Source organism: Oreochromis niloticus, linkage group LG11 (assembly GCF_001858045.2).
Source record: "Oreochromis niloticus isolate F11D_XX linkage group LG11, O_niloticus_UMD_NMBU, whole genome shotgun sequence".
Taxonomy (NCBI): Eukaryota; Metazoa; Chordata; class Actinopteri; order Cichliformes; family Cichlidae; genus Oreochromis; species Oreochromis niloticus.
This window is the reverse complement of record NC_031976.2, coordinates 27,485,601-27,506,550: the sequence shown is the minus strand read 5'-3', so window position 1 is coordinate 27,506,550 and position 20,950 is coordinate 27,485,601. Positions and strand designations below refer to the sequence as shown.

General features: G+C 43.9%; 3 protein-coding genes across 4 annotated transcripts; 2 read left to right on the top strand and 1 right to left on the bottom strand.

Annotated features, from left to right (window-relative positions):
• The first annotated feature begins 419 nt into the window (after positions 1–419).
• fabp10a (fatty acid binding protein 10a, liver basic) lies at positions 420–1,553 on the top strand. Of its 2 annotated transcripts, none has more exons than XM_003450527.5 (4): positions 420–581; positions 687–859; positions 1,232–1,321; positions 1,448–1,553. In XM_003450527.5, the coding sequence occupies exons 1-4, from the start codon at positions 515–517 to the stop codon at positions 1,496–1,498; spliced, it is 381 nt and encodes a 126-aa protein (XP_003450575.1). In that variant the 5' UTR covers positions 420–514; the 3' UTR covers positions 1,499–1,553. The 2 variants fall into 2 exon arrangements, with proteins under 2 accessions (XP_003450575.1, XP_025767574.1); XM_025911789.1 differs by having other exon boundaries at positions 1,193–1,321.
• A 962-nt stretch (positions 1,554–2,515) lies between these two features.
• Positions 2,516–11,416, top strand: srsf10a (serine and arginine rich splicing factor 10a). Its single transcript, XM_013274571.3, has 6 exons — positions 2,516–2,706; positions 4,602–4,706; positions 5,571–5,674; positions 5,778–5,946; positions 8,527–8,577; positions 8,671–11,416. Exons 1-6 carry the CDS (start codon positions 2,642–2,644, stop codon positions 8,927–8,929), a joined length of 753 nt encoding a protein of 250 aa, XP_013130025.1. The 5' UTR covers positions 2,516–2,641; the 3' UTR covers positions 8,930–11,416.
• On the bottom strand, positions 10,962–14,138 carry pnrc2 (proline-rich nuclear receptor coactivator 2). Its single transcript, XM_005455315.4, has 3 exons — positions 13,930–14,138; positions 13,179–13,398; positions 10,962–12,958 (listed from the first exon to the last, which is right to left on the bottom strand). Exon 3 carries the CDS (start codon positions 12,933–12,935, stop codon positions 12,465–12,467), a length of 471 nt encoding a protein of 156 aa, XP_005455372.1. The 5' UTR covers positions 12,936–12,958; positions 13,179–13,398; positions 13,930–14,138; the 3' UTR covers positions 10,962–12,464.
• Between the last annotated feature and the right edge of the window lie 6,812 nt (positions 14,139–20,950).

Below are 20,950 nucleotides of genomic sequence, written 5' to 3'. Positions count from 1 at the left end.
CATCCTTAAACTCCTCTACGATTTGATATCCTTCTGATTAAAGGTTCGATTCTTTGTTCGTGTGCTCCTTTGCTGATTCAGATCCTTTGTCATAAATTGCAAGTGGAGCCTCAAAGAAGAATAGCTGTTCTCTTATAATACTAATGAGGATCAAAATATTCAAGCTGTGAAATAGGCTGGCATGCCTTTTACTGCCAAGTCCATGTGTGATCTGCACATATTTCACACCAGTGAAGCTCTTAAACGCTAAATTTACTGAATTTACTAAATTTACCGATATGAATTGACCTTTGGTGAACGCTGTGTCACAGGTATAAATGAACTCCAGGTTATTCAAACATGTGATTACTTCAGAGGACGTTGTTACTCATTAGACATAGCACTGGGAGCCCTTTGCCATCAAGTATAAGAAGGTGGGGCATACGTTAGCAATCTCCACATTGTGTTGAGCTTCACACAGCTGCCTCAGCCTCCCGCCACCTCAGTGAAGGAGAAGCCAGACCCTCTAGACAACATGGACTTCAGTGGAACATGGCAAGTCTACGCTCAGGAGAACTACGAGGAGTTCCTCAAGGCCCTGGGTGAGAAAAAAGTTGGGCGGTAAAGAAAAAATGGATTATTTTCGGTAGCTGAAGTTGTAGGTTATTGTGCATAAATTAACAATATACATGTGTTTTGCTTAACAGAGCTCCCAGAAGATGTCATCAAAGTGGCCAAAGACATCAAGCCAATCACTGAGATCAAGCAGAGTGGCAATGACTTTGTCATCACCTCCAAGACTCCCGGAAAGTCCATGACCAACTCGTTTACCATCGGCAAGGAGGCTGATATCACCACCATGGACGGAAGGAAGATCAAGGTTACTAATTTTCATTTACCTTTTATTTTATAAGAAACATTATCTCGAATACTAATTTACTTCAGGATGATGCAACTTTTGAGAGACTAAAAAAATACTGTATTCTCATTATTCACGAATGATACTCATATTTAGTAAACTGCCCCATTGTGTGCTAACAGTACCACTGTTAAATTGGTCACTGATTGCTGCATCTGCTGCTTCTGTTTGACTAAAGTTCAGTCATCTGTGTCTACGAATACTCCTTATCCTACTGGAAAAGTAAAAGGAAATTACATGTTAATGGGCCTGAAGATGTGAAGGGTTTAAATTCATTTTCTTGTCTGTTTTGAGGGATTCATTATGCGTAATGTCTCTTCCAATGATCTGCAGTGCATTGTCAATATTGAGGGCGGCAAACTGGTCTGCAAAACTGACAGGCTCCACCACGTCCAAGAGCTCAAAGGAGGAGAAATGGTTGAGGTAAAGTCCACCTTACCAGAATTCAAACAAGCAGCAGTATCAAAAACCAAACAAACTATTTGCTGGATTATAATCTTAATATTGTCTGTAATTTTAAAGTGTTTCCTTTTCTTTATCCCATTTCAGACTATGACCATTGGGTCGACAACTCTCATCAGAAAGAGCAAACGGATATAAACTTGGCAGCGAAGAAACCAGTGTCTATTTAAATAAAAGTGTTGATTAAAAAGAGCGTGTGTGTCATATTTCTGTCCCCTTATATTTGCAATGGTCTTCATGAGGTCATTGCTTAGTGAGGCCTTTTCCCTGTGTCTAACATGTTTTATAAAATATTAACTAGGTAAACAAAAGATATCCTTGCAAAGAAGCATTTGATAAAAGTTTTGTTTGCCATGTCGGCTATATTGAGAAATCTGCTTGTGGCTTGATCCTACACCATCCTCTAGTGGACTAGCGGGTCTATTGCACGCTATGCCGTGATACTGGTTTGGATACTTCTGGGGGGCTTGAGGAAGCATAAATCAGTTTCTATCGTCAGTGTGGGGACTTGGCTTCTGTTTGATGAAAGAAAAAAGTAATTATAAATCAGGAAAGGTTAAGATGAAAACTTAAGGAAGCTTTAAGCTTATAAGGTTATTTTAGGGAAATTTTGGCAAAACATTAACTGTTAGTGAATTACATTTAATTTCAGGATTCTGTGATTGCCATATGTCTCTCTTATAATCACAGACAGTATGAAACAGAGATGTCACACATAAGGACTGATTTTAGACGTTTAACTGTATTACGACATTTCCTGCTGCTCCCTTTGGCCATTCATAATAATAACGTAATGAAATAATAGATTAACAATTAAATGGCTGTTATATACCATAGAAATTTCTGTGGATTCAAAAGACATTGAATTAACAAAAACTTTATAACTACATGACAGTCTGAGTAATGAATGAAATATTTTTCTTTACTTTTGCACATTTATGTCTTCCAGTTTAATCCCGAAGAGTGGTGCTGACAAACTTATTTCGTTTGCTACTTAATTGTAATGCAATTAAACCTCTTTACATTCACAGAAAGGGAGTTTCATTGATCCACTTATGCTCAAAGTAGCCTATATGTGGTCCACAATGTAAACTGCGAGTTTGACATCCCTGTCTGAGGTCTGAGAGAGCGAGAGCGAGAGAGACTGTGCGTTACTTCTAGGCATGCGCAGTGCCGACAGAGCGCTCTGACTGACCACGTAGCCTGTATCAGCTGCGGTACAGATAGCTGCAATACACGAATTCACGGCCTCTCAACAGTAGCAACGGGCCGCTGAAAAAAATGGCGAGATACCTAAGGCCTCCGAATACATCACTTTTCGTCAGAAACATCGCCGACGAGTCCAGGTACGTTGTTATTTTCAACCCCGCCGGCGTGCAAGCAGGCATGGCCAGGCTAAATGTGATGCTAGTTAGTTAGCAAACATGTCAACGTGATGTCATCATCAAAATTAGGAAACTGACGTTAACGGTCAGAGAGCGACTCCGAACAGAGAAGCTGGCTACGGACAGCACAACCGTGTAATATTTGGTAATAATTTAGAAATAAGGAGCTGAAACACTCGTGTTGTAACTGAAGTTAACGTTAGTCCCTGACCTGTCTGGGGGGGACAAAAAATATATATATAACCCCCCCCCCGCATTTTCACCTAAAGGTATCGTACCAACACAACACTTTTTAATTATAGAATTTAATTTTATGCCCTTCCTATTATTAAAAAATAATAAACAAATATTAAGGCAACACTTGAACATCACAGCCAATTAAAACTTTGGGCATATAAATAGTGAATTCATTTTATCTGCTTTGGTGCGCGTGAAAGTGATAACAGGTGGATTGGAGAGGCAACAGTACGACAGACTGGTTTTGCAGGTGGAGGCCACAGACCGTTGCTCTCTCTATATCTCCTCTCACTTATTTTCTTGTTTTACTTTTTGCTGGTGCCCATGTCATTACTGGCATCATGAGACTGTGGTCCATTCGATTTACAAAGATAGTCCATCTCTTACAGGATTGCACATCTTTAAGCCCTGTCACGAGGGTTGCATTGCCTCCCAGCACAGGCTTAAGACGGTGGAAGAGATCTCAATGCACTCCAAGGTGTTCTGTTTTCAAATTAAGTTCAAAATGCCTTTATCCTCCGGGCATGGCTGTTTAACTTTAAAAAGAATTCAGGCAGCTTCTCCACTGTGCTATGAGAGTAAAGGCATTTTAAATTTTATTTTAAAACAGAATGTCTTTTGAATGTTTTTGAAATTTTAGCCAATGTGTGTCCTTTCCAAAGAGTCCCTCAAATAGAATTGGTATTATTCTGACTGAATAACAGTCAGGAGTGCTGACTGACTCCACAAGATTGTTGAGGAGATCCCAGAAGACAGGCGATTCCTTGAGGGGAGTTTCACAGGGCCATAGAAGGGAATTGACCCAGCAAAAGGACCAGTATCTGCTCCTTTGTGTGAAGATGAACAGGAGGACCACTGCCAGAGCCTTGCTCATGTGTGTTTCTGACCAAAGACTCTATGTAGGTGACATGAGGTCCCAGGATCCTTTAGTAGGACATGTGCTCACATGCCATACACCGTGTTTGGCATTACCAGACAACACTTAGAACTGGCCTGTTGTCTTCACAGATGCAAGTCCACAGTGAGTACATGTGCCAGGTGTGAGCGAGCCTGGCGATGCCATGGCAAATGTCATGATGCCAACTTCAACATTGGCACCAAAGCAGGTCAAATGGATTCAGAATGGGTTATGCTTCCTAACTGGGGACACTGGTATCCCTAAAGTGTAACTGCCTTTGTGCTACATTGTTTTTGCTGCCAAGATTAAAATAAAAAATGTATTTGGAAATGAGCGTAATGAGTTCTGTTTGATAATCGAAAGGCCTAAATGTGAATAGTATGACTTAAACTACTTATTATTAAAGATAATAAGTAGATTTTTAAGTGTGATTAATTTCACAAAATAAAAAAATCACTTCTGTGAAAAGTGCCATATCCGGATTTTATGGCCATACTGAATATGTGAAAAAGACAGTTTCTGGTTAAACTGCACAAGTTCACCTTAAATGTCTGGATGAGGAAACTTCCTTATGAGTAAGAAAGTAATGCGGTTTATTTGCTGTTAAGCAATGTCCGTTGCTTTGCTGGCGCCAACTCTTGTGTATGTGCTGCACACTGGACTCGAGCCAAATTCATATAGTAGCCAGCAGAATAAATGTGCTTATTTCATGACACTTTAGGCCAGAGGATTTACGGCGTGAGTTTGGTCGTTATGGGCCTATTGTAGATGTCTACATTCCACTTGACTTCTATACACGACGGCCAAGAGGATTTGCTTACATTCAATATCCTTTATTCTTTCAGTTTATGTTCGTACTTTTTCACTAATTGATTGTAAAGCATCAACGCTGATCTGTTGGGTGCAGTGAATTGAGTAACACCTGATTTAATATTTCTCTTTTAAGAGGAGTTTTTGTAATGTAATTGGGTTTTTCTTTGTTTTTTGTTTTTTAATGCTTCTAGCATTAAATATACTCCTAACCAATATTTCTTCTGTTGTTGCCTCAGAATGGTAAAGATACAGGTATGGAGACCCCACACCAAAGAAAGTTGAAAGGCGGTTGTAGAGTAGATTCAAGCCAAAGACATCCAGGCGACAAGCAGTAGTGGAATTTGGAAAATAAAGACAGAGCAAAAGCATGAAGATACAAAGAGGACAAAAAAGAGAGCTTCCAGGCTTCCATTTGTCTGCCAAAGGGAGGAAAAGAAAAGTGTTTATTGGGCAAAGACAAGCAGGAAACCTCAAGTTCTTCTGCCAAGGCTATAAAGATCAAGCTGAAGGTCAAGCATGTTAAAGGTAACAAGCCAGACTTTTTGTATCCTACCCAATCTGATCACCATTAGTATTTGTCTTGTCTTCGCAATTTGAAGTCACAAATGGGCCTATTTTTAATGTTATATAATTTCAGTTGGTATTACTGAAGACAGTCAATTATAAATGAAAGAAATATGCTGAGATGATGAATTACTTTTATACATTTTTGGCCTCACTGATCCAGTAGCTGTGTGATGTTTTTTGTTTGTTTGTTTGTTTGTTTGTTTGTTTTTTATTTTACTTGTGTTGCAGCTGCTTGTTGTGTTTTTTGTATTGCATGCATGCAGCTTTCAGTTCTACCTTTCCAAATTAAAAGTCCTTAACAATCCAGCATGTTTGAAGATGTCCGGGATGCAGAAGATGCTCTTCACAACCTGGACCGTAAATGGGTTTGCGGGCGCCAGATTGAGATCCAGTTTGCACAGGGAGACCGCAAGAGTATGAGCAATTGACATTCCTACTTGAGCTTAACTGTGCCATCTGTGTTTGGGAAATATGTTGTATTGTTACATAACATTTTGATGTGGATTTGTCAATAAAGCCCCTAATCAGATGAAGGCCAAGGAGCGCCACTCCCCTCGCAGTTTCTCTCGCTATGAGGATGATCGGGATACCCGCAGAAGACGCTCCCGGAGTCGCAGTTATGATCGCCGCAGGTCCCGGAGCCCTTCTTTTGACCGTCGCCCTCGGAGATCTGAGAGCCCTAGAGAGTGAGTTCTTGGCAACTTTTACACCTTTTAAAAAATATAAGACATTAAAGTTCACCAAAAACATAATGATATAAATGTAGTGAGTGTGAATGAGTGCTCTATGGATGTTTGCAGCTCTGAAAGCTGGCACTTGCAAAGGAAGAGGAAAAAAGAAAGGAGAAAGGGAAGATGGAGGGGCAATTTATGAATCAATAGAGGGGGAGGGGGGAAAAAACGTGTGTATACATACTAGGGCTGTAACAATTCGAGTAACTTGAATATAAATAAAATTCTCAGTGCAAATTTTTTGCTTCAGTGCTTTGTTTAAACTCTGTAGCACTCAGTTGTCATCATGTAAGTACAAGTGTTTCACCCACGTTTTGTATTAAAAATCAATATGCAATAGAAATATATCTGGCGCACATGTGTGAATTAATAAGTATTACAACATTAAGCCCAAGCAGCCCCCAATTTTTCAACAAAAAAAAACGGATAACACAACAGCAGCAGGGAAGATGCTGTCATAGTTTATCAGGGAGATGCCGTGTGGGTAGACGGCACTCTGCCTCTGCTCTGTGTGGGTAGACAGTGCAGAGGCAGAGCAGTTACTGAGATGCTGAGCTCAGCTGGGGTTAAAGCAAACATTTTCTAGTGTGCAAAACAGCAGTTGTTGCACTTGTTCCTGCAGGCATTATTAAAACCTTTATTTGGAAAAAGCTGGTGGGAGTGCTCCATTAAACCACCTGTTTAAAAACCTCCAACGTGAAGAAAAGCAAACTCTGTAGCCATCCTCATTTGTTTGTTTTTGTTTACTTTTTTGTTTTCTCCACAAGAAAAATCTACAGTAAAGCTACTGAAGTTAAAATATGGAGATGGACTGTTAGCTTAATCTGATAAGATGCTTAAATTAGGCAGCTAGCTAAAAGCTGCAAGCAGCTGTCCTACTTTATATCAGAGCAACACCTGCAACAAGCAGGAGTGACTCAACTAAACGGGGACATAGGGTTTAGTAACCCACATTTATATCAAAGCTTTAGTAACATTATGCAATCCAAATCCACAACATAAAATATACAGTGTTATATTAATTGTATTAATATTTAAAAATATAAAAATAAAAGTTTTTTTTTTTTCACAGGCTGGTCAAGATGTAGAAGGGCCACTGAGCTGGGGCTTTTGTATTGGACACTGAATTATTATTACTATTCATTTTTAACACCAATAGAACATGTTGTCAGCACAGGCCAAACCTCAGCTCTGAGAATGTTGATGTTCTAGTCTCGTGTTTACATACACCCATAGTCGCTCAATCACTTGCACACCTAAACACGCAGACACCCTCACTAGAGTTGTCAAAAAGAAAATCGATATATCAACAATATTGATACAAACAGTGCCATCTTTGCCACCTCCAGCGGCAAAGAGGGCATTTTAGTAATTTGGAGTTATCATAAATGTTAACATGCTAACATTTGCCGTTTAACTATTAGCAACTAAATGATAGCAACATTAGCCACCTGTCATCAGTAACGTAGCAGCCTGTGGACAGCAAGTCACAGATGGAATTTTGAGTTGTGACAGAGCAGATTATGGACAAATGGAGAACCACACAGGTTACTGGATGTGCAGTGTCAGGGGAACAATAGCTGAACTGAGCAGATTAGCAACTTGCTATTGTCATGATGAGCTGGGGACCTATCTAGGTTATAGCCCACCTCTCAACCCTGAGATAGGCTTCATATCCTGCCCCTGCAACCCTGAGTGGAATAAGCGGTAAAGAAAATGGATGGGTGAATGATGGATTGAGGAAACATATGGTGGGTGAATCACTCGTCTCTCTGGTGGAACTTTAAAGTGGAGCCTATATTTAGTATTAATTTCCTCAGAATTACAAACTGATATGAAATACATTCCTTGGAGTTCTCTGTTTTTTTTGTTGTTATTTTTTTAACATTTAAATATTAAATTAATTGACAGTTGTCATTACATTAATAAAAACAATTCTGTGAACTTCATTTACTTTCATTTAAGTGAACACAGTCTGAAATGGCTCTCATGCTGTTGGCTGATTGCAACTTGGTGCAACACAGTTAACTAAAGCCGTCATTTAGCAAGTTTGGAGTGTCATTGCTTTGAAAGTGACCAATCACAATAAGACCAGTTCCTGCTGTAATTCCTCCCCTCTGTCATTTAACTTTAAAGGAGAGTTTGTACACTGCAGTGTTCTGAGTATGTGCTGTGTGCCTGGTGGCTGTTGTGCACTTATTTCTGTGCTGACATGAGTGAGTCTACCACCTTTTGTGAAATATTTATTTGTGACTATGTTTTAGTTATGATCTGCTTGTGACATGTACCTTAAATGTAGTTTCCTGTAATTGCGTGGGGCATGTACAGCTTGTGAGCGGGCATGATGTTTGCAGGTTTGTACACAGAAACTTTGGACAATGTCCGAGCGTGGCAGTTTCTGCAGGAAACAATATATGTAATAAAGAGGAAGCCATATACTGCTTGTATATAGACAAGCCATGCTGTAAGGATATAAAGTAATTCACTCAAACTGTACAGTAACTCAACAATTTTGTTTCCTTGTTCTCTCTACAGCTCTCGATCCTACAGCCGACACAGACGAAGCAGAAGCCATGAAAATAACAAGTAGGCTCATTTCTGTCCTCTTGTATTTCAGTAATCATATAAACATGGCACTGTACTCTGTAATAATAGTAACTGTAATGATAATCCCAATAGGCACAAAGCTCCTCCCAGTGACCACCACAGAACGCACCATGAAACAGCCTCACACTCCACCTCCCGCTCCCCGTCAGCGTCCAGATCAAGACCAAAAGGTAAAAAGAGCCAGTCCAGGTCTCACAGCCCTGCCGAAGACTTCCACCCATCCCAGAAACAGTCTGTCAGGAGATCCCCATCACGCTCCTACTCTAGATCCATGTCCCGGTCACGCTCTCGCTCCAGGTCCTGGGCTGGACGCAAGTCTGGAGGCCACTGACAGACTGTTCTCCAGAGCCCTCTGTTTATGTTTTTCTAGAGGGTTCTGTTTAATGTTCACCTCTAGCCATTTTTGGACATGCATTACTTAACATTGTTGGCTTCATTAATCTGGTTCATGATTAATTAACTGGTTAATAATGTTCTGTTACGTTCCTCCCAGGTTTTTTTTGTTTGTTTGTTTTTCCCCAGACGTACAAGCAGCAGTGACAGGAGAACCACAGTATGTGTGCACAAGATTTTTGCTTTTGTAGCTACAAGCATTATCAGTATTGACTCTAGTGTGTATAACATTTGGTTCCCTCTGCCATTGTTGCTTTTATTACTAAGAGTTTTGCGTTTGCTGCTGAGAACTGCACCAATTCCCTCCCACACAGAGAGAGAAGGCTAGCTTCTGGTTGGGAAAGTATGTAACATAAGAGTACTTTGAAGTTATTGTAAATTTGTTTTTTGTTTTTTTGTTTTTAAATGATTGGATATAAGCTACTACTGTAGTGAGCTATGGAACTCATGCAGTGATTTTGTGCGTCACTATCTATAAATGCAACTGCATGCACTCAAAGTTGAATGCTTCAAGGTCCAACTCTGTTAAGAACTGCTGTTATGACCTTTATGAAGAGACCAGGGTGCAAGTAGACATGTTAAAAGGTTGTATTTATAGAAAGGTGTGCATGTGTGAAAGGAGTCTTGTGCTTCCTGCTTTCATTTCTTATTTGAATACGGAGGAATCTTTTGCCAAAGGTAAATAAACAATTTTGTTATGTCTGTAAGGAAAGCACATTTGGCTCCTGCCCTTTGTTTTTTTTTTTTCTTTCTTTTGATACATGTGTTAAATTAAACTGAAGGCCTGTTTTGCCATTATTCACAACATGCCCTAGTCTTAAATGTCTGGTTTAATTTCAGCAGGCCAACTTGTATACTATAGTTATTGTGATTGCTGTGACAATGAAAGATATGCTGATACAGCTGGTACCCAATAATAGAGTCATTTTGTTATGTAATAATATACTAAAGATAAGAATCAATTGTTTTTCGTGTCCCTAAGAAACTCCCTTGTTTAAACTGTTATACCTGATATCTTTTGTCAATAAATACATTCTTACACTGCTCTAGTTGAATAAGCTGTGTTGTAAAGGTAGTGTCAAACAAGTGTTACTATATCAAGTCAAAAATACTCAAAACACAAAGTAGGGGGGTAGGGGAGGGGATTTAATTTTTTGTTTTAGTTTTTTCTTCTTTTTTCGTTCAAGTTTTTCATCAATTCAAAGAGTGCTTTCTTGTTTTACATTTTGTAACAAATTAACACCAATCGTAAACAGGGCACATTTCATTGTTCTTGGTGACATTTCATCCGAGGGACAAATTAAAAAGCCAATTCACTGAAAGATTTCAATTTTGAATATGGAGACTGCCATGTATGATTTAGTCTGGGCAGGAAAATAAAAAAAAGTTTACATGAACCAAGAAAAGAATAATAGACATTTTCAATTGTCAGCAGGCGGAAGAACAGCCGAGAACCGAAAATGTCTGGAAAATATTTGGTCAACTTGGGAATTTCCACCAATGATTATGGTCAGTTTCAGAATGAGTTTTAACTTAGGCACAAAGTTTTTCTGTTTTGTTAAAAAAAAAAAAATAATAATAAAAAAGTGCTATGCTTACACACCATTGTAAGCACATTCACAACTCAAATCTATACATATGCAAGTCTCCTAGAGTCCAATTGAGTTTTTTTTTCTATTTTACTTGTTTTTCCCATGTAGCATCTTTAAACCTACACTGCACAATACACAATAAAAAAATGTGCAATAGCTCTGGAAAGATCAGAGTGTAGGGGTACTGATAGATGCTATAGGCAGCTTTTTTTTTTTTAACAAAAATATTCTTCAGTATTGAAGTCAAGACATGACCTTAGCATGTCTCATACATTCAGTGTTATTACTAAAAATACTTTTGTCAAACAGGCCACAAACTTGGTCTGCAACTGTACATATGCTACAAGTGTTTTATACAGTTCATTATTTACATGGCTCTTGAACTCACTAACAAGCTTTCATACTTTGTTTTGTCATCTTTAAGCTGGCCAAAAATGGCTCCAATTCTGCAAAGGGAAAGCAAAGAGCCTCAACAGAGAACTGAAAGAGAATCCATAGAAGATAGTCAATTACGCCTCCGTTAATTGAACAGCATCCTGGCCTGTAACTTATGAAAAAAAGAAAACAGTCTGATTGCAGTGCAGAAGGTTAAGGGACAGAAGTGCAAGAGACAACGGGCAGCAAGTGTCTGTTGATTATGGGGTAGTTAACCATTGAGGCTTATTTGTAAACACAAACACCAGCCTCCTGTCTCACGTTGAGGCGCTTAGGCCGCTTCAGAAATGTTCCTCAGCTCTGTCTCGCCTTGTGCACAAAAGCATACAGCCAACAGGACCAGGCAATGTGGGGTTTTTTCTGAGAAAACGAAACTCAGTAGTCCCACATTTAAGCAAGGCCCCCTTCCGCATGTTGAGCTGCAGGCACTGTCCTTAAGAGGCAGACTGAGGAGCAGTAACGGTACTGATCAGAACAGATGAACAGGTGATCAAGGAGACGTCAAACCATTCACCTCGAGTTGGCAAGTGAAAATGGCAACACTGCCATCCGCCCAAATGTCCAAAAAAAGAAAAGCAAAACATTGCTTTGGTTATACACAGCACATTATACATCTTTCAACAACCACAACAGAAAGCACTTATACAAAATAATGCTATGATAAGAGTGCTGTAGACCTTGGACACACTCAACTCCAAGTGCATGTGCGCACAGCGCAATAAAAAAGGGTACGTGAGTCGGTGGTCCAAAGCCAGTGTGCCATGGTCTCTTACTACCCTTCGTTTGAGGTTATACCATTAACCTGTAGTTACACTACAGCTCATCTCCTGTAAAATATCTTTTTTCCCTGCAGAACTGCAGTTGAGTGCCTTCTTTAGCCAAACAATGAATGTGATATATAAACAACAGTGGGCCCTTGATTAAAAAAAAATAAAATTGCTACAAATATGAACCTGCTTTAGCACCTAAAGCTTAAGGAGATAACTCCAAAGATCATTCTTCATAGAAACATAAATGAAACACCACGTCTGTCCAAAGAAGTGGACCGTAAAAGTGATGGGAATTTACCTGACTAATGTTACCATCCTTGTTTGGGGAAAAAAGCACACTCAATCTGCCTTGGCAGCCAAGATTAAAAATAGCAAAACAAAACATAAGTACAAAGAATATCCAGTTTGTCATAGTCACAGAAACTCCACTAAAGGCATCACCGACCAGAAAGGCTGCAATTCTGTAAATTTTAAATGATCAGTTTTTTTTAAATGGATGGTAAACAGGAATTGCAAAACATTGCTCCTGTCAAGCATCCACCAACTTTGAAGGTCAGCCAAAAAAGGAGAGAAAAAGAAAAGAGCTAAAAATACTACAGAACTGAGGCGTTCCTGGTGGGTGGGTCCATGCATTGGCTTATTTTTTTCTTTAAATGAAGAACTGGTATCACCCCCATCAGGCCTGCACCTTCAGGAGGCTCTTGAGCTGGAAGGTCATAACCTCCCTGTTGTCACAGGAGCCTATAGGGAAAGACACCCAGTGACTAGGGGGTTTGGGCAAAACACTGGGTGAAGGTGGCTCACTGAATTTAGGCCCTGCATAGCTTGGGCTGCCTTGGGTTGCCAGGAGTGTGTTGAGATGAGACACTGCACCCTCCCAGTTCTGATCATAGTTGGTGGAAAAACGGACAGAAGCATTCTTCTCTGCAGACACGGCCTGCCGTGTCTCTGGAGACCTGTGGTAGGCAGCGCCTTTCTCGCTCCGTCGGTGGCCATGGTGGTGAAGGCCCCCTGGCCCCCCTACGGATGCAGCTGCTCCGTTCTGGTCACGGCTTCGCTGCTTTGCACGGCCAAGCTGGTGGTTCTTCTTGGCCAAAGGGCGTTCAGGGTGGGTAACTGGAATGTTGTACCTCTCTCCACCTCCCATACTGCTTTTGCTCTACGTGTCACCTAAATTGTGAGAATAGTATTATTAAAAATAAACTCTGGTTATACATTTCCATTCACGCTAATAATGTATGCAACTACAGCGTAAGTTGTTGGCTACCAACCGCGAGCACAGGCGCACCACATCACAATAAAAACAAGTACAGAGACTACGTGCAGAAACACCAGACAGCGAGGCTCGCCCATCCCCCACACGGACACAAGAAAAACAGCGCCAGCTCACCTCTTTGTTGTCAAAAAGTTAACCGAGTAGACGTCTCTCTTCAATCTTTCTCCTCCAATCGGGCCCCAGGTCCTCGAAGTAGTCTTCTGTCTACCTCTCGCTGCACATTTGTGTCCAGCAGGGTCTGAGGTTTTCATGTGCCAATAAGCGTTGTTTTCTCGTGAAGCCGAGCTGAACATCAATTCACCTCGGCGCACGATTCTCCAAGAAGTCGCCGACCCTTCAGGGCATTAACAAAAAAACGCTTATCAGATATGCTAACTTGACAGGACTTAACGTCCATTAGATATGCTAAATAGAGAGGACTCAACATAACAATAGCGCTCACGGTGTTGTGACGTGTGACAGGGAACTGACGTTTTCTTCAAATATTCTATTACATAACATTAGAGTACCGACAAAATGACATTTCCTCGCCATTACATTTATAAAAACACTGCATATAACTTGTAAACTATAGCGATTAGCACACGAAAATGTTATGTAAGAAAAGTGCGACATCATAGCCCACTTCTGTTTGCTCAGGCTGGGCTTAAACTGCGACCAATTTTTCCCTTGTTCTTGTGTAGTAACTTAATAATAAAACGAAATAGTATTTATACCCTTCATAAAAGATCATTGAATTAATTAGCAAATCCACTGGTTAAAATTCTAACGTTTTTTTTATGATCTAGGACGCTCTACTTTGGCACAGAACCAAAACAAAGAAACTCGGTTTAATATGGCGACGAGGTACAAAACTGTTTCTTACCGACTTCTTCAGGCTTGGTTGTTAAAGCCTTTCGTCAGAAAAGAATTTACAGTTAGCTTCTAAACTCCCTCTACGGACTATGTAGGAAGCACAGCAAGCTATATCTCCTACAAATCCGTCACCCTCGAAGCTTATTTGGTGTTAAAGGCCGGTGAAGAGATCTCACTTCTCCCTCTCCCGACTCGGAATTGCGACAAAATGGAATCTACAGCAGCGGTATGTACTCCCTTGCAACGCAAATCTAACCAATCACAAAGCGACTACGAAATAAACAACCAATCACCGAAGAGGCAGGCGGCAAGTTGCCTGTTGCCAGACTGGTGACGTCAATCGCCGACCCTCCTCTCCTTGCCTTTGTTGGAGCTCGGGTATTTCCTGAGAGAAGTGAAATAAAGAAGGAAAAAATACCACTTTCGGGCTCTAGAAGTTAACGTAATAGATAGGAAATGCCCCAGATGTCACGTAAAACATTACATAAAGGTTTAGAGTGAGCATAGAGGCAGTTAAGTGTTATGTAACACCAAGACACCAAGCCATGTCCGCCACCCCTTCGGTTAGGTTGTAAACACGTCCAGTGTTTAGATTTACTGAAGCACCGTTTGTGCTACAGGAAACTGTTTTGGTTTGGTTGTATCACATTTCTTGCTTTTTCAGGTTAACCCCTTTTATGCCAACTTGACACAGCAGCAACAGGCTGTAATAACAATGTCTATGAGCGGTTGCCCATCCCCAAATTGTTTTGTTTTATTTAAATTCATTGGGTGGGGGTCTTAAAAAGGGTTGGGGGCCTATATTACGTATATTACCCTCAGTTTGTCCCTTTGATTTTGGTCTCACTTTTCCTCCCAATCTTTTCAAAGGACTTTGACTTCCATGGGCAAAGTCTTCCAGTAGGTTTTATGAGTGCACGCAGGGCTAAGGGGTTAAGTAATGTCTGTGTCATTGAAGCCTTGCCTTCTTTTCTCGCCTGGATTTTTAAAGAGTTGCACAACGCTGCTGAAGGCTGAAGGCCATGGCAAGGCAGGACACTCCCCAAAGCAAGAAATCTCTGAAATGGTGTGCCAATCAAGAGTCAGCTATGTAAGGAAAGTAGGTCACTCAGAGACCGCTGTAGGTCGCTAGAAACACATGGGGGGGTGGAAAGGACTACTCGCCATATTTGACTGGCTGCAGAAGCCAAGCAGTGTCAACACGTCACACAGATAGTGTACATTCGAATTGGAAAGTTGGATGGAAACTTTTTTCCTCACACAGAGAAAAAGAACAAAATTACGGATTATCTTTGGCCTTATCATTTACGGCATCCTGTTGGCCTACAAACAAGTGACTGGAGTTATGAATATGAACTAGAATGGTGCAAAATGTTTGTCATATGCCCACGCAAAGGGAAGTGGGGAAAGTACAGAAGCAGTTTCACACAGCTCAGGAATAAGTTCAATACATATAAAGACAGCCTGTACTCTCAGTAAATATATTCAAATGAAACCTTTTTTTACTGGAAGTACCATTTTTGTACATTAGTTACTTAGCAAAGAAACTTAATACGCTATAAAAGTAACACATAATTTACAGAATTTAAATATTAAAATGAAACCCATGGTGAAATAGATCTATAAGTGGGTTTGGGTAAGACAGACACACTAAATTGGAGGTCCTTCTCTTCCCTATTGTTATTTAAGATTTATTTAGTTATTAACTTTTTACGGGACCAGAGTGTGCAGATGAAGTTGGTACACTCACATAACACTTTTTTTTTTGAAGATGTACTAACCACAGACGGTTTTCTGTGAAAAATGCCCACAGAGCATATTGTATGAACCACTGAAACCAAACAGGAAAAAATACTTTTCAAATGAAAAAATTATTGTTGCCGTATAGTCGACAGAACTATTTTCTATCATCTTTGCACACTACAGCGCATGGTTGTTTGACTCGCTAAGTTTGAAGATTTGAAGCTTTCAAGCCATTTTATAATAACCCAATGATAAAAACGCCTCAACACGTTTCCCTTTATTTTAGTAGTACATTTAGCAAATGTATTTTTAAAAGATGTGGCATTTAACAAACCACTGATTTACAAAACAGATGAGAAATAATGGCAGTTTTCAACAACATCTCTCAGGTTTCCCGCTTTCCGTCATTACATGAGCAAAGGCTCAGTTCACTTTTATTTCACAGCTTTATGAATCTAACAAGCTGTTTAAATGTACAAATACATTTAACTCCTTATTTATTTCGACTAATGCTGGCATCACCACACCAGAAATAGCAGTGCATGATTTCTGAATTATTAATGACTTCCTTGCAATCACGGGTATAGGTTTCATTTTACTTTTTGGGGGGCAGGGACACCAAGTGCAGGTTTTCATGCAATAATTTGAATTTTCTGCATCAACTTATGGTTAAAATCTTTTCATTTATGTAAATAACCATGAAAGCAACCATGAATGGATAAACTGGATTGTTAAACTAGAATTTTTTCTATAAGGTTATTTTGTCATCTTATCATCTTGTGTTTTAGGGAAAATACCTCCCTATATGTGAATTAATTCATAAATGAATCCATAAACACCTGGTCTGCAATATCACAGGCATGTCTGTACAAACGTCTCAGACTTTCTGCACAATCAAAATATGTCACTGTGGTGGACCACTGGAGGGTTCCACTCACACCCAGTTCTCAGGAAGTGTTGTTGCTATGTTTTGGAGGGAAAAGTGTTCAGTTGTGTTGTGATGAGGAATAAACGAGGAGTGTTAATCGAGAGCTCTCGTGTCGTCTGTGTTTACCTCCACATTGGTGACCCCTGACTCGAACATGCTGCAGTCCGATGGTGGCACCGACTCCGCTCTGGATGCATCAGCAGCCGCCAGCCCTCTGCCTCCGGCTGCAGCTGCGTTTGCTGTGCCGCTCGAGCTGCCGGACTTTTGGCTTCACGATCCCCCGTCGTGGTTCGTGCACGTGGAGGCTCAGTTCGCCCTTGACTCTCCTCCGGGACCCACCCGCCCGAGGGAAGTACGCCGCCCTTAAGGAGCTGCTTCTTCGGCGCTATGCCCTCTCCGACGCAGAGCGAGCCGAGAAGCTCCTCTCCCTCTCAGGCCTGGGTGGCGGTACGGCTCTCGAACTGATGGAGCGCATGCTGTCCTTTCTCGGTCCGGACGACGGGGGATTCCTGTTCGCCCACATCTTCCTCCGACAGCTGCCGGCGGCCGTGAGAGCCGGCCTCGCCAACTCTCCGCTTCTGGGCACGAAGGATTATCGCTCCCTGGCTGAGGACGCGGATCGTATTCTCTTGGCTACCCGCGCTTTCCACGATCACGACCTAGTTCCAGCCTCGCCGGCGGCGCCTTCTACTTCCCAGCTGACCTGCCCCGACGTGTCCGCTCCTTCGCTGGCGGCAAAGGTCGCGGCACAGCGACACCGCGGACGGGACCGCTGTTTCTACCATCAGCGTTTTGGCCCCAGAGCGCGCCGCTGCTTGCTGCCTTGTGCTTTTCCGACCCTGGGACACGGGCCCCGACAGCGCGCTGTAGCGGCCGCGACCGCTGGCGACAAAGAAAAACTGCTCTTCATAGAAGACTCGCGCTCCGGGAGACGTTTCCTGGTCGACTCCGGCTCCCAGAAGAGCCTCCTTCCCCCGTCCGCGCCGACAGTTTAGCAGCGGGCTGCGGACCGCAGCTTATTGCGGCTAATGGCTCTCCCATCGCAACGTTCGGGGAAAGGTTCGTGACTGTTTGTTTTCATGGTCGGGATTTCCAATGGACCTTTGTTGTTGCCGCTAGCTCTGTACCTATTTTGGGCGCTGATTTTCTTTGTGCCCACGGACTGCTGGTCGATGTCGCTAACAGACGCTTAATCGACGCCCAGTCTTTTTCTTCAGTGCCCTGTTTCACTCGCGCCATCGAGCCCCTGAATCGGGCTAATTTGGTGACTTCTGGGAATGTTTTTCAGCGTTTGCTCTCTGAGTTCCCTTCACTGACTGTTCCTAATTTCTCAAACACGGCAACGAAGCACGGGGTTGAACATTATATTCCGACGGTCGGTCCCCCGGTGTTCGAACGCGCGCGCCGCCTCGACCCCGCGAAACTCTCCGTCGCTCGGGAAGAGTTTGCCGCTATGGAGCGCCTCGGCATTGTGCAGCGCTCGAATAGTGCCTGGGCCTCTCCGCTACACATGGTGCCCAAGTCCGACGGTCGGTGGCGGCCGTGTGGGGATTTTCGCCGTTTGAATAATGTCACGGAGAACGACCGTTACCCCATTCCCCACATACAGGATTTTTCCGCCCACCTCGCCGGCACCTCGATTTTTTCTAAAATTGACTTGGTGCGGGGGTATCACCAGGTTCCCGTGCGCGCCGAAGACGTCCCAAAAACTGCCGTTATTACCCCTTTCGGCCTGTTTGAATTTTTGCGCATGCCGTTCGGCCTGAAAGGCGCCGCCCAGACTTTTCAGCGGTTGATGGACTCTGTCTTGCCCGGGCTGCCTTTCGTCTTCGTGTACCTTGACGATATATTGGTGGCCAGCTGTTCTGAGAGTCAGCACATATTTGCGTCAGGTTTTCCAGCGCTTGGCGGCACATGGCCTGATCGTCAACCCCTTCAAGTGCCAGTTCGGCTTGCCGGTTCTGGATTTCTTGGGCCACCGCATTTCCGCTGACGGTGTGGTTCCGTTGCCGGACAAGGTCCGGGCCGTTTCGGCTTTTCCGCGTCCCGCGTCCGTTAAAGCGCTGCAGGAGTTCTTGGGGATGGTCAATTTCTACAACCGCTTTCTCCCCAGAGCTGCGCACCTGCTGCAGCCTCTCTATGCTGCTTTGAAGGGTAAAACTGCTAAGGACCCGATTGACTGGCTCCCTGAACGCATCCAGGCATTTTCTGAGGCCAAGGCCGCGCTGGCAAACGCCGCCCTGCTGGCCCACCCGTTTCCGTCGGCGGAGATTGCGTTGACCACCGACGCGTCGGACGTGGCGGTGGGCGCAGTGTTGGAGCAGCGGGTCTCCGGTGTCTGGCAACCGCTTGCCTTTTTCAGTCGCACGCTTAGGGACAGTGAGCGCAAATATAGCGTTTTTGACAGGGAGTTGCTGGCCCTGCACCTCGCGACCCGGCATTTTCGTTTTTTTCTAGAGGGTCGGAGTTTCACCGCGTACATCGATCATAAACCCTTGACATTCGCGATGTCCAAGGTCTCTGACCCGTGGAGCGGGTGCCAGCAGCGCCAGCTGGCAGCCATTTCCGAGTTCACAACTGACATTCAGCACGTGGCTGGTAAGTCCAACTGCGTGGCTGACTGTCTATCCCCCCCGCTGGTTTCTCCCGTTTATGTTGGCATAGACTTTGACGCTATGGCCGCTGACCAACGGGCGGACCCGGACGTCCTTGCCCTTCGGTCTGAGCAAACGGGCCTTGTACTGGAGGACAGACCCATGTGGAACGGCGGGCCTAGCCTGCTTTGTGACGTTTCCACCGGCCGACCACGCCCTGTAGTTCCACTTTCGTGGCGTCGTCGCGTTTTCGACTCCGTACACGCCCTCTCTCATCCGGGCGTCCGGGCCTCGGTCAAGCTGGTCAGCTCTAGGTTCGTTTGGCCGGGCCTTCGTAAATCGGTGAAAGACTGGGCAGCAGCGTGCATCCCATGCCAACGGGCTAAGATCCATAGGCACACACAGGCGCCCCTCGAATCCTTCCGCGTTCCAGGGAGGCGTTTTGATCATGTACATGTGGATCTGGTTGGTCCCCTGCCACAGTCACAAGGTTTCACGCACCTTTTGACTGTGGTGGACCGCACAACCCGCTGGCCTGAGGCGGTGCCTCTGGCGTCCACTACAGCAGCAGCAGTGGCCATGGCGTTTTTGTCAACGTGGGTTTCGCGTTTCGGTCCCCCTGCCGACATCACCTCAGACAGGGGCCCCCAGTTCGTTTCCGAGCTTTGGTCTGTCATGGCTGAAGGCCTGGGCATCAAGGTCCACCGAACCACTGCGTACCACCCGCAGGCCAATGGGATGTGCGAGCGTTTCCACCGGTCGCTTAAGGCCGCGTTCCGTGCTTCTCTCACAGATGGCAACTGGGTTGACTGCCTTCCATGGGTTTTACTGGGGTTGCGCTGCGCGGTTAAAGAAGACCTAGGGGTTTCCCCGGCTGAACTTGTCCTCGGTCAGCCCCTCCGGGTCCCCGGGGAATTCTTGCCCGAAAGCCCACCCCCGTGCTTCGCTCCCTCTGTGCTGTCTCTCCGTCCCCCGAGAGACTCGTTTTCTCTTCCTGGCCCAGTGCACCATTGTCTGCCCGACACCTTTGTTCCGAGGTCGTTGGACTCTTCGCAGTTTGTTTTCGTCAGGCATGACACTCATAGGCCTCCGCTGCGTCCACTGTATGACGGCCCCTTTAGGGTTATTCAACCGGGCCGGAAGCATTTCCTTTTGGACTTTGGGGGTCGTCAGGAGACTGTTTCTATTGACAGACTTAAGCCGGCACATGTGCTGCAGGATGATCAGTTGGTGCCGGCTCAGGCCCCCCGCCGTGGCCGCCCGCCTTCCACTGGACTGGACAACCCTACTTCTTCCTCTGGGAGCACCCCCCACCTGGCGGGGCCCGAGCTATCTTCAGCTTCTCCTGGCCGCCCATGCCAGCCTGGCCCTCAGGCTCGTTTCCCCTCAGCCAGCTCTCCACCTCCCCGGTTCAGCCGTTCTGGACGTTTGATTAAAGCGAGGGTTCTGGACTAGGGGATGACCCTACTGGGTGTTCGGGGGGGGGGGGGGGGGGGGGGGGGCATGTGTGGTGGACCACTGGAGGGGGGCATGTGTGGTGGACCACTGGAGCGCTCCACTCACACCCAGTTCTCAGGAAGTGTTGTTGCTATGTTTTGGAGGGAAAAGTGTTCAGTTGTGTTGTGATGAGGAATAAACGAGGAGTGTTAATCGAGAGCTCTCGTGTCGTCTGTGTTTACCTCCACATCACGACTGTTTTTTGGGAATAATTTTAAGGCATCAAGAGCATGTTACCAAGGCCTGTCCTTCTGTCTTCTTTATGCTTA

What these genes read in the sequence shown, in the direction of transcription:
- fabp10a (XM_025911789.1), top strand. Translation starts at nt 515, where the DNA reads ATGGACTTCAGTGGAACATGGCAAGTCTACGCTCAGGAGAACTACGAG. An exon ending in TGGACGGAAGGAAGATCAAG is followed by an intron (nt 860 to 1,192) that starts GTTACTAATTTT and finishes GTCTGTTTTGAG; the next exon opens with GGATTCATTATGCGTAATGT. An exon ending in AAGGAGGAGAAATGGTTGAG is followed by an intron (nt 1,322 to 1,447) that starts GTAAAGTCCACC and finishes ATCCCATTTCAG; the next exon opens with ACTATGACCATTGGGTCGAC.
- pnrc2 (XM_005455315.4), bottom strand. Translation starts at nt 12,935, where the DNA reads ATGGGAGGTGGAGAGAGGTACAACATTCCAGTTACCCACCCTGAACGC.
- srsf10a (XM_013274571.3), top strand. Translation starts at nt 2,642, where the DNA reads ATGGCGAGATACCTAAGGCCTCCGAATACATCACTTTTCGTCAGAAAC. An exon ending in AGATCTGAGAGCCCTAGAGA is followed by an intron (nt 5,947 to 8,526) that starts GTGAGTTCTTGG and finishes TTCTCTCTACAG; the next exon opens with CTCTCGATCCTACAGCCGAC. An exon ending in AGAAGCCATGAAAATAACAA is followed by an intron (nt 8,578 to 8,670) that starts GTAGGCTCATTT and finishes TAATCCCAATAG; the next exon opens with GCACAAAGCTCCTCCCAGTG.